The sequence below is a fragment of the Microcaecilia unicolor genome, unplaced genomic scaffold, assembly GCF_901765095.1.
Source record: "Microcaecilia unicolor unplaced genomic scaffold, aMicUni1.1, whole genome shotgun sequence".
NCBI classification, from domain to species: domain Eukaryota; kingdom Metazoa; phylum Chordata; class Amphibia; order Gymnophiona; family Siphonopidae; genus Microcaecilia; species Microcaecilia unicolor.
This window is the reverse complement of record NW_021963043.1, coordinates 19,427-33,878: the sequence shown is the minus strand read 5'-3', so window position 1 is coordinate 33,878 and position 14,452 is coordinate 19,427. Positions and strand designations below refer to the sequence as shown.

The 14,452-nt window shown below is 46.0% G+C and overlaps 1 protein-coding gene across 5 annotated transcripts in view; it reads left to right on the top strand.

Annotated features, from left to right (window-relative positions):
- LOC115458824 (uncharacterized protein C6orf132-like) overlaps positions 1-13,308 on the top strand; it is a 63,066-nt gene extending 49,758 nt beyond the window's left edge. The window contains exons 4-6 of one of the 5 annotated variants that reach the window (XM_030188640.1): positions 3,767-5,978; positions 6,021-8,006; positions 12,673-13,308. In XM_030188640.1, coding sequence (XP_030044500.1) covers positions 3,767-5,978; positions 6,021-8,006; positions 12,673-12,772 — 4,298 coding nt within the window. In that variant the 3' untranslated portion in view covers positions 12,773-13,308. Of the gene's footprint in view, positions 1-3,766; positions 8,007-12,672 lie in introns of all 5 variants that reach the window. The other 4 variants (XM_030188641.1, XM_030188642.1, XM_030188639.1 and 1 more) reach the window with 4 other exon arrangements.
- Positions 13,309-14,452: the final 1,144 nt, after the last annotated feature.

The window sequence follows — 14,452 nt, the reverse complement described above, 5'->3', positions numbered from 1 at the left end:
AGGAACGCATAGTTTTTGTCCAAAAGAGATCCCACTCCTTACTGGACAGCGAGACATTTAATTCATTTTCCCAAGCGGATATTTTTCAACCTAGAGTTAATCACCTCTGCTTTATAAACAAATGCAAAATAATCAATGGTCATATGAATGTTTGTTTAAATGATGATGATTAGGTCGAGGAAAAAGATCCCTCAGTCCTTAAGAACAGCTGCAACCTGCCACAGTTAGACATTTAGCCCCCGGATCCTATATATGGCGACTAAACTTGCATGCACGATTTGGCAGTGCGGCCAAATTATGCACACAACGTAACTGTTTAACTAGCCAATCAGCGCCAATAATTTGCACTAATTAGAGTTTACACGTGCAATTTTCTAAGGACCCTGTCATGAAATGCCTAGCCACTCACCTGGGGTTACCCCACGGCCCTCAGCACAGCACAGGTCTGCCTGCACATGCTGCATGTGCTGTACACTAGCATCCTCCTCCCACCGACTCTGGCGAGTCTCCCACTCTCAAATTATCCCCAGTGATTTCTAGGTTCCTGGCGCCGACGTCAGAGTCACAGAAACAGAAGCCTGTGTGGCCGCATTGGTGATCTGCAAGGGCAGGCTTCTACATGGAATGTTGCTAGTGAAGGAGTAGCCTAGTGGTTAGTGCAGCGGACTCTGATTCTGGGGAACTGGGTTCGATTCCCACTGCAGCCCCTTGTGACTCTGGGCAAGTCACTTAACTCTCCATTGGCCCTGGTACAAAATAGGTACCTGAATATACTATGTAAATCACTTTCAATGTAGTTGCAAAAACCACAGAAAGGCAGTATATCAAGTCCCATTTCCCATTCCCATATATAGAATTTGGTCTTAAGTGTCTTTCTTCCCTATAATGCCTGCTCATCTTGGGGAGATGAAAGAAAAATAAAACCCCAAAACATACTTGGCTCTCTACTGTGTTCACATGTCTGTTAAGCTCCATAAATCACATAGGGGTTCTAAGGTACGCTAACGGATTTATTAATGTGTGCTAATGAATTAGTGTGCGTTAATTGCCATGCAGTCCATAGGTATGTAATGAGATGCACGGCATTTAGCACGCACTAATTGTTACTGGGCGCTAAATCAGTTTGCGTTTCTTAAAGGACCCCATAGTTCATTAACTGCACCCTGATCTGTATAAAATAGGCTTGCTTTTCTGAAGCAAGCTGTGAAAACTGTACGGGTGTTTATAGCTACTCCACTCCGCACGCTGTTTTAGATTCTTTAATTTGTAATTTTTCACTTTGCGTTTTGTAGGACCGCATTTTGATTACAATTTAATCGTGATTAATCGTGCGATTAAAGGTATGTTGTTTATTTTTTTTTTTCAAATCCAAGAAGACAGGAGGAGCCTCCACGGAAAGTCAAAGCAAAACAGCAAAAGTAGAGGCTGACAAATGCGCAAACCAATAGGGAGATGATATCAAAAACCAGTTTATTCAGAATATTCATATCAAGGACCCGACACGGTCCGTGTTTCGGCGCCAAAGCATGGTATTTGCTGATCGGTTGGCTGTTCTTTTGTTCTCTCTGTGGATTAACTTGCATACATAAAGGAATTAATCAAGCCAATCAGCTTCTTCTCAGAGAAAGTTGATTGTGACCCCTGAGGCAGGCGTTTTGGCGCCGAAACACGGACCGTGTCGGGTCCTTGATATGAATATTCTGAATAAACTGTTTTTTGATATTATCTCCCTATTGGTTTGCGCATTTGTCAGCCTCTACTTTTGCTGTTTTGCGTTTATTTTTTTTAATAGCTCTATCAATCACAATGACAAATTTTAATCACAACGGAGCCCTAAAAAATACAAATTTGAAAAATTACAAGTTTAAAAAAATCTAAAACAGCATGCAGACTAGCTAAACACAGCTGCACAGTTTTCACAGCATACTTCAGGAAAGCAAGTCTAGAATTTTTTTATTTCTTTCTTTTTATTACTTTTTAGGGCTGCATTTCGATTAAAAGTTCTAATCACGATTAATTGTGAAATTAAAGGTGTGCTGTTTTTTTCCCCCCACTGCAGCTACTTGTGACTCTGGACCATGGAGGGTTAAGTGACTTGCCTAGAGTCATAAGGAGTTGCAGTGTTTGGGGGGGGGGGAGGGGAACAATACCTTTAATTGCACAATTAATCGTGATTACATTTTTAATTGAAATGCAGCCCTATTGCCACAGTATAAAAATCACGTATTGAGCTCTGGTAAGGGATTTTTTTTTAAGTGAGTAGTTTTGGCCAATAAAAATAGAATACGTTTGTTTTTCTAAGAATATGTATTTATAAAATATTAAAAAAAAAATAATAACTGTTGGGCAGACTGGATGGACCATTCAGGTCTTTATCTGCTGTCACTTAGTATATTACTATGTTAATATGTAAATTGAGGGGTCTTTTTACTAAGGTGTATTAATAGATAGATAAGACACCCATTATATTCCAACAAGTCGTTGAGCCCATTAAAACGGGCAAGAAAGCGGTCGGAGCAACGCCGGGTGCAGCCGAGCCCCCGTCCAGGAAAGCCGTGCTCTTCTGCGCATGTGTGGCATGTCAGTCACTCTTCATTTACCGTATTTTTCGGACTATAAGACGCACCGGACCATAAGACGCACCTAGGTTTTAGAGGAGGGAAATAGGAAAAAAAAAAATTTTCCTTTTTCCCTCCTCTAAAACCTAGGTGCTCCGGTGCGTCTTGTCCGAGTTCGGGATCGCCCTCCCCCCGGCCCTGTCACCATTTCTCCCTACTCACGTCACGCGATCTTCCCTGGTGGTCTAGTGACGTTGGGGCAGGAAAGAGCCCCCTCTTTCCTGCCCAGCGAGCTGCTCTCCGTCCTCCTGTATGCTGCCTGACGGTCTCGGCGAGATTCAAAATGGCCGCCAAGAATTGAAGTCTCGGCGGCCATTTTGAATCTCGCCGAGACCGTCAGGCTGCATATAGGAGGACGGAGAGCAGCGCGCTGGGCAGGAAAGAGGGGGCTCTTTCCTGCCCCGACGTCACTAGACCACCAGGGAAGATCGCGTGACGTGAGTAGGGAGAAGTGGTGACAGGGCCGGGGGGAGGGCGGGCGGGCGATCCCGAACTCTGGGGGAGGGCGGGGGGGGAGGGAAATCGCTACCTTCGGACTATAAGACGCACCCCCCATTTTCCTCCCAAATTTGGGGGGGGGGAAAAAGTGCGTCTTATAGTCCGAAAAATACGGTATATAGTAGGATGGGTGTCTTATCTAGCGCGTGTTAAATCTGTTAGTGCACCTTAATAAAAGGGCCCCTAAAAAAAGAAGGTGCAAAATGGTGACTGGGTCTAAGAAGTCTGAAAATCGAGGTGGTGCAGAAGACGGGGTCAAGCCAAGTTTGATTTATTACATTATTAAACAGAATGAAAAGGAAAACCCAGACGTTTCCACAGTATGCAGCTGAAATGAGCACCACTACACCACTAAATAGATATGAATCATTCACAGATGGTCATTGGTTAATTCAAGCAAATTAGGCCCAGTCCTGTAAAATATACATGTCAGAATAAGATTGTGAATAATTTAAGAGCATCAATATTGGCTAATTTCGTTAAAAAAGTAATGATAGCTTTGGGGGCGGGAATAAACAGGTCTCTTTTGTCTGCAGATACAAGATGTTAGAACCCTTTTGACAAAAGGGTTCAATTTATGCCTGTTTGATCTCCTACAAATCTCATTGAATGGTTTTCCATAGGATTTCAATATGTGTTTGCTTCTTTAGGGAATGGGCCAAAACCGAATGGAAATTATAGACTGTACAGTTCTGCTGGAGATCTGCGACAGATTAGTTATGGTGACGATTTTCTGGAAGATGACATCCCTCCACCGCCATCAGTACCACCACCACCACCGCCATCAGTACCACCACCGCCACCACCATCAGTGGCACCACCACCTCCTCCACCACCTCCACCTCCTCCATTGCCTCGAGAGATGTTTCCTTCCTCTACAGTATCCTCCCCAGTTTCTCCTGCTCCCCCTGATTTTATACCACCTGAACCACCATTGGGTGCCTCTCCAGCACGTGCAGCATTGCTCCCGACTCCTACAGGAACTCCATTCCAAAGTGTGTCAAAATGGAAATCCGAGACAATACTGAATACTGTACAGTCAGACGATCATGCTTCCATCCCAAATCGTAATTCTTGGTATGTTGGGGCTCCCAATTCCCCAGCACATCCACACAAATCTGACCCACACTTGACTTTTCCCAGGTCATTTAAAGTTCCTCCTCCAGCACCTGTGAGATCTTCATCCATCCCATATCCAGAGCAGAAAACCCACCAGGCAAATGACACTTTCTATGGTAGTAACTCCAGCCAAACATCAGTCAGACCTCCTATTCCTTCCAGTTTCAATCCAAGTGCTGAAGCTAAGGTTTTCTCTGCCACTCCCCAGGAACTGAAACCTACAAATGACACAATAAATAAAAGAAAATCTGTGATCATCATGGAAGACCCCACAAGCCCCAGCCAGAGCTGGGACTCAAATAAAATTAGTGAAAGTAGTAGTAATAATCCAACAAATTCTCCTGGACCCATACCACCAAAGCCTGTGAAGACCATTCCACAGATCTCGGTATCACCAGAAACTGAGGGAAGGCAATGGAACAGTGAAAGCTCAAACGTGGACCCCACAAAAGGAGAAATCATCATTCCTAGTGCAGGGACTCTGTCTTCCAAAGACAGTCAAAGGCCAACGAGCAACATCCATCAGCTCAAGGAAGAACTTGATGCTGTGATGGCAGTAAGAGTTAAGCAAGATGAAGAGGTTTTAAATCCCAGAGACAGTTCAGATGTGAATAAACTTACGGGAAATATGACTAGTGACTTTGTAAATCCTGATGCAGCTCAGTTGTTGAAAGCTGTAAGTAAGAACATCCCACTCATGCCTGAATCATCAATAACTAAGCAGAAAGATGACCACCCAGAGGATGATTGGTCTCCCATAAATGACCATTCTCCAGATATTTTAGGACCTAATGTGTCATCCTCTGATGTCATTCAGAAGCAGCCAAACCAAATCAAAGAAATCCAGAATCAACTTTCAGCTCTTTTATCGGGGAGAGGAGAGAAACAAGTAGAGGAGCCACCAAATCTTAAACGGAGTGTAGCATGCAATAAATTTAGTGGAAACGGGAGTGTTGTTGATGCAATCATTCCTGATAGTTCCAAACCATCCAAGACAGGTATGAAGTTAATTCCATTGTTACCTGCTGGAGGGAGTGCAAAGAAGGAGGAGGAGGACACAAAGTCTAGTCTGTCTCACGCCCCAGAAAAGGTTCCCACGACTGTGAGCCCTAGCCCAACTGACACCACTCAGAAGAAACAAAACAAAATTAGTAAGTTAAAGAATGATCTTGAAGCTCTCTTGTCTCCTACAAAAAAAGAGGAAAAACCATCACTAAAACCTGCTAGTTCCAAGCACGTTTTGGACATAAAGAAAGACACTGAAAATGTGAAGAGCAAGCAGATAAATACTGGAGAGCCTGAACTGCTGAAAGCTGTAATGAAGAAAATTCCACTTTTACCACCAAATGGGGAAAATGCAGTGAAAGAAATGGATTCAGCTGTACCAGATAAGATTTTGAATAATAAAACTATTTTAGATATTGTAATTCCTGAGCCAGATTATTTGCCTCTGGATAGTAACCAGGAACATGAGCACTCAAAGCCAGATCGGACACTAAAAACAGAAAATGCTTTGCAGATATCAGAGGGAGTTTCACCTCCTCAGTACAAAGATCAACAGCTGCAGCAAACTTCAGTGCCACAGTACAAGATACACCATGATAGGAAACCCTCTGCTAGCAGTGTGTCATCACTTGTTTCTTTAACATCAGAGCTAGGTCAGCAAATAAACACCACTAAGACCTCAATCAACATTCCAGCATCTTCAGATAGTCCTGCAGAGCAACCATCCTCGTTATTGACATCTACATCACGTGCTCCGGAGCAACCATCCTCGTTATTGACATCTACATCACGTGCTCCGGAGCAACCATCCTCATTATTGACATCTACATCACGTGCTCCGGAGCAACCATCCTCGTTATTGACATCTACATCCCGTGCTCCGGAGCAACCATTCTCGTTATTGACATCTACATCCCGTGCTCCGGAGCAACCATTCTCGTTATTGACATCTACATCACGTGCTCCGGAGCAACCATCCTCATTATTGACATCTACATCACGTGCTCCGGAGCAACCATCCTCATTATTGACATCTACATCCCGTGCTCCAGAGCAACCATCCTCATTGACATCTACATCCCGTGCTCCAGAGCAACAATTCTCGTTATTGACATCTACATCCCGTGCTCCAGAGCAGCCATTCTCGTTATTGACATCTACATCCCGTGCTCCAGAGCAACCATTCTCGTTATTGACATCTACATCACGTGCTCCAGAGCAACCATCCTCATTATTGACATCTACATCCCGTGCTCCAGAGCAACCATTCTCATTGACATCTACATCCCGTGCTCCAGAGCAACCATTCTCGTTATTGACATCTACATCCCGTGCTCCAGAGCAACCATTCTCGTTATTGACATCTACATTAAGTACTCCAGAACAACCATCATCATTATCGACAGCTACGTTGCGTACTTCAGAGCACCCATCCTCATTATCGACATCTACATCACGATGGGAGAACAGGGTACTGATGCATCCTGTGACTGGCGAGGAGGTGGAGGCTGGCACGCCTTTGGCTCTACTTTTAGCTGCAAAGAGTCGAGCCCAGAAAGGAAAATGCTCCATATCCCAAGAGCGCCCTAGCATTAATGAAAAGTTGAGCATGAAAAGGTCTGAAACAAGTTCAGCAATTTTGCAGTACAGTGACTCAAATCCAAATTCTTTTGTTGTTGTGCCCAAACCCCAAGCTAGAGATCCTCAATTTATGTTAAATGACAATAAAGAGTGCTGGACACCCATGTACAATGAAAGGCCTGTAGATGATACACTGGAGAGAAGGAATACAGATACTAAACCAGGAGCATTCAGTAGCAGTACACCAGACAAACTTTTTAACAAAGCCAGTAGAAAGGATGAAGAGCCTCAAAAGTCTGACATCACAAGGATAAATCAAGGTCTAGCAGAAGCTGTTAATGAAAAAAATTCTAGTAATGCTAGTCAGTCATATCTGACTAATATGTCAGACCTTCAGGTTTCTTCTTTCTATTCTCCTTTGCCAATTACAATAACGGGCCAAATGGACTGGAAAAATGGAGAGCCTCAAAATGTTGTTTCTACGAGTCTTGCTTCAGGTCTCCTCCCATCTAGAAATGTAACACAATCATATGCCAAGGATACTTCAGACTTCCAGATCTCTTCATTTGCTACGCCTACCCCATATTCAATTGGAGAACAGAAACGGGAAGACTTTAATTATGAACTAATTCCACCGCCCCCAGAGTTTAGCAATGACATTGACAACAGTGTGCAAACATACTCAAGCTCAAACATTCAGAAAAGAGACTCTTCCTATCAAAACAGATTTCCAGTTCACAGTGAAACCATGGATATGAACCCAGGCTTCAGTAGGCCAGTCTATGACAGGAGTTACATGGTTTCGCAAACACTTCCTAATAGTAGCTACAGGCAGTACCCAAGCGATAGTTATTCTAGCAATACTTCTGGTAATCGAAACAGTCAAACTCTAATTAAGAAGCGTTTATATATTCCTGAGCCAGAGAGGCCAACAACTTATGGAAAAATGTCAATGTCTACTAGAACTCTACCTTCTCCCACCTCCTACCACCCTAACATGAATCAGTACAGCTCTCCTATGATCACAGATATTCGGCGGACTAGTTTGGCGTCAAGAAGTGGCATTCCAGGAAGGAAGATGTCACTAGAGAACCCTGGAAGGTTGATACCTTCCAGTGCCATGATGAATGAGATGAAACATAAAATGCATTATCCTGAATTTTCCTACAACAAAGGGGCGAGTAGGTAGGTGATAATTCTATTTGCATAACATCTATTTACTTGGTCCTCTTAGTGTATGTAGAAGTCTAACAGGGTATGTTAAGTGGTTAGGAAATCTTAGAACCAATAATTCAAGTTGAGTCATGTGAAGTTATACAGTATATCTTGAAGGTGAGACTGGATGCTGTGTCTTCCCTGTTCAATGTTTTAACCACCACTGACTTAAATTTTTAGTCCAAGGATTTAATTAGTTTATACAGACAAAATCAGTGCAATTCAGGTTGCATTTACTAAGGAGCACCTATGATGTTGACATTTTATATAAGAATTTGATTTACTTTATTGAGGAGAGAAGTTATCAAGCTGCGTTAGGGCCTTAAATGGCGTTATTTGCCCCTTAATGTGGCTTAAAGTGCTCTAATGCATCTTGTCTTGCCTTAGTGTGATATTATTTAGGTCACTGCGGGTTATATAGAAATGAGATGCAAAACATGCAAATATATGTAAAGCAGATAATTACTATGTGAAAACCAGAACCTGACTTGTGTTGTGCACCGGGGGCACTTGCAAGTTGTGTTATGGCCATAAAATGAGAGGCTATTTTACAGTGCCCCAAAAACTTGGGTTATTTTACCATGCCAGTAGCATTGGGCCTCAAAGCCGTGGCCCAGTGCTCCCGGGCCAGAGCCTAAAGAAGCTGGTTTCATCCATCGCCACCATCGTGGGCCTACCAGCCCTTTACCTAGTGGTCCAGTGGTCTTAGGGCACGAGCTATTTCCAGTTGCTCCTGCCTGCCAGGGCTGCCTCCAAAATTTCACCGCTTGTGGTAAACTTGTGCTACTGTTGCTTAGGGGTTATGTTTCCACATAAGGCCAATGATGATGGTTGTGGTCCGTTCCGGCCCCTTTAGGCTCTGGCCCAGGAGCATCGGGCCACAGCGTTGAGGCCTGATGTTCCTGGTCCTCCAGAATAATGCTGCTTGTGAAGTGGCTGTCAATCAGCGTTATTCATTTACCACGGTAATGGGCATCTTGTGAGATTGTTATACCACAGGTTGCTGACTTCCGTGGTAAAATCCGCCTCGTACCGCAGCTTGATAACTTCCCCTCCCCCCTGATCGCGTTATCTATTTTTGTGGATTGTACACCACTTCAAGATTCTTTTGTGAAAATTTTAAGCAGCTTATCAAAATACATAATAAACTAAAGTAAGTGTTGATAGTCAATGGAACCTAGCCCAATAGAAGGACACTTACTGGGGTAAAACCTGCCCACCGGGTCAATACCTAGATTTCCAGTGGTATTCTCTGGATAGACCACTTTGGCACTAAGTGGGGGGGCAGAGCTTGGGTGGAGTTTCCACTGATCCAGTCAGAGATGATATTCAGTCTGCTCATTGGGTATCCTGCTAGGCTGTCCTACCTTGATCTGGATGCTGGTCTGGATTTTGCTGGTACTCAAAGTGGCCAAATTATCCTATATATTAAAACGCACCTCCAATGTTCTGAAGCCTTCAAGCCTTGAAGCATTCCTGCAACGTTCTGGAACTACGGCTTCAGAACGTTGGAGGTGCGTTTTATTATATAGGATGTGCTCGGTGCTTTTCTGTAGCACATGGGGGGAATTTAATATATGCTGATTAAAGTGGAGGATTGGCTGAGGGGGGGGGGGCAGGGGAGATAGGACAATCGCTGGGTGGCCAGAGGGGGGGCAGGGGACACAGGAGAATCGTTGGGTGGCTGGAGGGGGTGCAGGGAACAGAGGAGGCTCACTGGGTGGCTGGAGGGGGAGCAGGGGACAGAGGAGACTCGCTGGGTGGCTGGAGGGGGGCAAGGGAAAAAGTAGAATCGCTGGGTGGCTGGAGGGGGGGCAGGGGACACAGGAGAATCGCTGGGTGGCTGAAGGGGGGCAGGGAACAGAGGAGGCTCACTGGGTGGTTGGAGGGGGAGCAGGGGACAGAGGAGGCTCACTGGGTGGCTGGAGGGGGGGCAGGGAATAGAGGAGAATCGCTGGGTGGCTGGAGGGGGGGCAGGGAATAGAGGAGAATCGCTGGGTGGCTGGAGGGGGGCAGGGAACAGAGGAGGCTCACTGGGTGGCTGGAGGGGGAGCAGGGGACAGAGGAGACTCGCTGGGTGGCTGGAGGGGGGCAGGGAACAGAGGAGGCTCACTGGGTGGCTGGAGGGGGCAGGGGACAGAGGGGGCAGGGGACAGAGGATACTCGGTGGGTGGCTGGAGGGGGCAGGGGACAGAGGATACTCGGTGGGTGGCTGGAGGGGGGCAGGGGAGAGAAGACCATCGGTGGGTGGCTGGAGAGGGGCAAGGGAAAAAGTAGAATCGCTGGGTGGCTGGGGGGGGGGGGGGGGGGGGGGACAGAGGAGACACACTCGCACCCAGCAGTCTCACTCTCTCTCTGTCACACACAGTCAATCTCACACATACTCTCTCAAACATACACACTCCGAGGAAAACCTTGCTAGCGCCCATTTCATTTGTGTCAGAAACAGGCCTGTTTTACTAGTATCTATATATTTCGTGTCAGCATGGAGGGGGCCCTTTTACGAAGCTGTGTAGGTGCCTACGCGTGCCCAACGCGCACCTATTGAGAACCACCGCCCAACTACTGCATGGCCAGGGCGGTAATTTCATTTTTTACGCACGCTGGAAATTTTCCGGTGCACGGCACTAACCGGGCAGAAATCAGCATTGTATGTGTGCTGACGATTACCACGTGACACGTTACCGCTAAGTCAGCGGGTAGCGGCAGTGGCGTAGGAAGGGGGGGGCGGTCCGCCCCGGGTGCATGCCGCTGGGGGGTGTCGGCTCCGCGCTGGTGCACTGCCCTCTCTGCCCCGGAACAGGTTACTTCCTGTTCCGGGACAGAGAGAGCAGTGAACCAGCGCGGAGCCGACACACCCCAGCAACGTGCAGTCGGGGCGGATCGGCCCTCCCGCCCGTCCCTCGCCGCAGGTATGCGCTCCCGGGGGGGGGGGGGGGGGCTCCAGCGGGAGGGGGGTGCGCCGTGCTGCACCCGGGGGGGGAGGTGCGCAGCAGCGACCCGCCCCGGGTGTCAGCTCCCCTCGCCACGGCTCTGGGTAGCGGTAAGGTCTCAGGCCCAAAATGGACGCGTGCCAAGTTTCATTTTGCTGTATGTCCATTTTATGCCCAAAAAAAGGCCTTTTTTGCAGGTGCACTGAAAAATGGACCTCTGTGTGCCCGATACACGCGTCTACACCAGCGCAGGCCACTTTTCGGTGCACCTTAGTAAAAGGACCTCTGAATATTCAGCTATTAAATAAAAACTGTGGTGGCCAGAGTGGAGGAGTGGCCTAGTAGTTAGAGTGGTGGACTTTGGTCCTGAGGAACTGAGTTCGATTCCCACTTAAGGCACAGGCAGCTCCTTGTGACTCTGGGCAAGTCACTTAACCCTCCATTGCCCCATGTAAGCCGCATTGAGCCTGCCATGAGTGGGAAAGCGCAGGGTACAAATGGAACAAAAATAAAATAGATACTATTGGAGATTCTACATGGAATGTTGCTACTATTGGAGATTCTACATGGAATGTTGCTATTCCACTAGCAACATTCCATGTAGAAAGCTGCGCAGGCTTCTGTTTCTGTGAGTCTGACGTCCTGCACGTGCAGACTCACAGAAGCAGAAGCCTGTGCGGCCACATTGGTGATCTGCAAGGGCCAACTTCTACATGGAATGTTGCTAGTGGAATAGCAACATTCCATGTAGAATCTCAAATAGTAGCAACAGTGGAGGAGTGGCCTAGTGGCTAGGGTGGTGGACTTTGGTCCTGGGGAACTGAGCAACTGAGTTTGATTCCCACTTCAGGCACAGGCAGCTCCTTGTGACTCTGGGCAAGTCACTTAACCCTTCATTGCTCCAGGTACATATAATTACCTAAGCTGCATTGAGCCTGCCATGAGTGGGAAAGCGCGGGGTACAAATTAAAAAAAAAATACTGCTGCAGTTGAATATTGGTAGATAACTAACTTCAGGATCTAACTGTACACCAGTGGCGTAGCTACGTGGGGCCAGGGCCTCCGTAGATTTGGCCCTGGACCCCCCTGCCGATGACCCTCTTGACCCCCCTCCCGCCGCCAACCCGCCATCGCCTGCCTTTGCAGGCGGGGGACCCCAACCCCCGCCAGTCGAGGTCCTCTTCTTCCCGCGCAAGGCTTCCTTCTGTTTCTGACGTCGGATGTCAGAAACAGAAGGAAGCCTTGTGCGGGAAGAAGAGGACCTTGGCTGGCGGGGGTTGGGGTCCCCCCGCCAGCAAAGGTAGGCGATGGCGGGTTGGCGGTGGGAGGAGGGGGGGCAAAGTTGTTGGTGGCGGCGGGGTCGGCAATGGCGGGGTGGGGGGCTAAAATGTGCCCCTCCTCAGGCTCTGGACCCCTCTCCTGCCAAAGTCTGGCTACGCCCCTGCTGTACACAATATCCTTAATTTGTAATTAGTCTGTGGATGTAACTTTTGTTAAATAACATATTTAAGATAGCCTATATAGCAATATTAATAGTGTAATATTTGAAGAGTTACACTAAATGGTTGCCTAGATGGCGTGATTGCTCAAATTTCAGCCATTTTTCTGTAAGGTGCTACAATATTGTTTCCTCTGTTCAGGACTTGATCTTCTGTTTTTTTTGTGTGTCTGGGTTCTGACAAATCCAATTTATTCCTCTGCAGAACACAGCATCACAGTTCCCCATACCAAGTGACAACTTTCACCGTGAGGCCAGGGACAAGACAACCTATTTCTTATTCGCACCAAAATAATCCTTACTGAGGTCCGTCTAATGGGAACCATTCGTGCACGGGGACCTTTCAAGGCCGTCATAAAGTCGAGGAAGCCGCCCAGATCCTCCAAAGAGCTGCACCGTTTCAGACACATGCGGTCCACATATGTCTCTGGCTATATATTTCTCTCTATTTCTGGATGGCTAAATAACTTTTGCACCAATAGTGTCATTACTATGATAAATATGAGGCAGAGATCACCATCTTCCCCCCCCCCCCCCCCAAAAAAAAAAAAAAAGAATACTGGATCTTTGACCTGATTTCATTGTCAAAATTGAAAATGTGACCTTTTTAACACTTGACCTTGGCTCAACATCTGACTCTGATTAAACCTTAATAATTAGGCAAGTGAACGTCATGGACCCTGAAACCAGCATGTTGGGCCTTATATGTGGATGGATGTTTCGCCTCACTCTGCTTTGACTAAGACTGTATTTGTTCCTATCGTGTGCTCAAAGCCTAACTAAACTAGAAATGAGTGGTTTTGGGGTTCAGCTGCTTAAAACAATTCACAATATGCTTTTTTTTAAAAAATCAGTCTCCTCTTCGCACCAGTAGGCATGTCACTTGTAGGGATCATGTTTTGTTTTTTTAATGTACAGGTATATAAACGAAAATGTTCACAGGGAGCATTATTTCAGAACATAGTTTTTATATAGTTATGAAATAGTTGCAGGGATTTAAATATGTTTTTTCTCAAATGTGCACTGAAAAGTGTACATTTTAAGTTATCACTAACTATATTGTATAAAGGAGAGATTTTTACCGATGCACTTCTGATATATCAACAGACCTTTATTTTTCTATCTAAAGCACTTTTCTGATGTCAGCAATATATACTTAAACCAATGTATTGGTTATTGAATGCCTTGTATATAATTGTAAGTACAATTATTTCTTATTTATTAAAAAAAATAATAATAATTAAGAATTGTGGAGTAAAACTCTGCATTGCAGTTGTTCAAATTGCCTAGTGGAGGAGTGGCCTAGTGGTTAGAGTGGTGGACTTTGGTCCTGGGGAACTGGGTTCAATTCCCACTGCAGGCACAGGCAGCTCCTTGTGACTCTGGGCAAGTCACTTAACCCTCCATTGCCCCAGGTACAAATAAGTACCTAAGCCGCATTGAGCCTGCCACGAGTGGGAAAGCGCGGGGTACAAATAAAAAAAAAATATGGAAGTCTACTTTGGAAAATATGATAACATTACAGGACAAGTGAAAGAATCCATCTTAGCGCCAGTTCAACTGCTCTTGACTAGACTTATATCCACTGTTGGTATTGGAGAGTGTCGAATAATTTGTGCACATAAAATGCCTTATCCTTTTTTTTTCCAATGTCTCTTGTATTGTTTTGAAAATATTCACTTGGTTTGTAAATTTATCATCCAAAGGTTTTTGTGCTGAGTTATAGCTAAAGCATTTAAAAAATGTGGGCCCCTTTACCAAACTGCAGCAAAAGGGGGCTGGCGTTGGCACGTGTTTTACACGCACGCCGAGGCCCCCTTTTTACCGCAGCTGATAAAAGGGAAGTCTCGCTTTCCTACAGGAAATGGCCAGGTGGCAAGTAAAGCACTTTCTGTGCGTTCATTTTTTTTGGGGGGGAGCCCTTACCGCCACCCATTGAGGTGGCAGTAAGGGCTCCCATGTTAACTTGGCGGTAACCAGGCAGA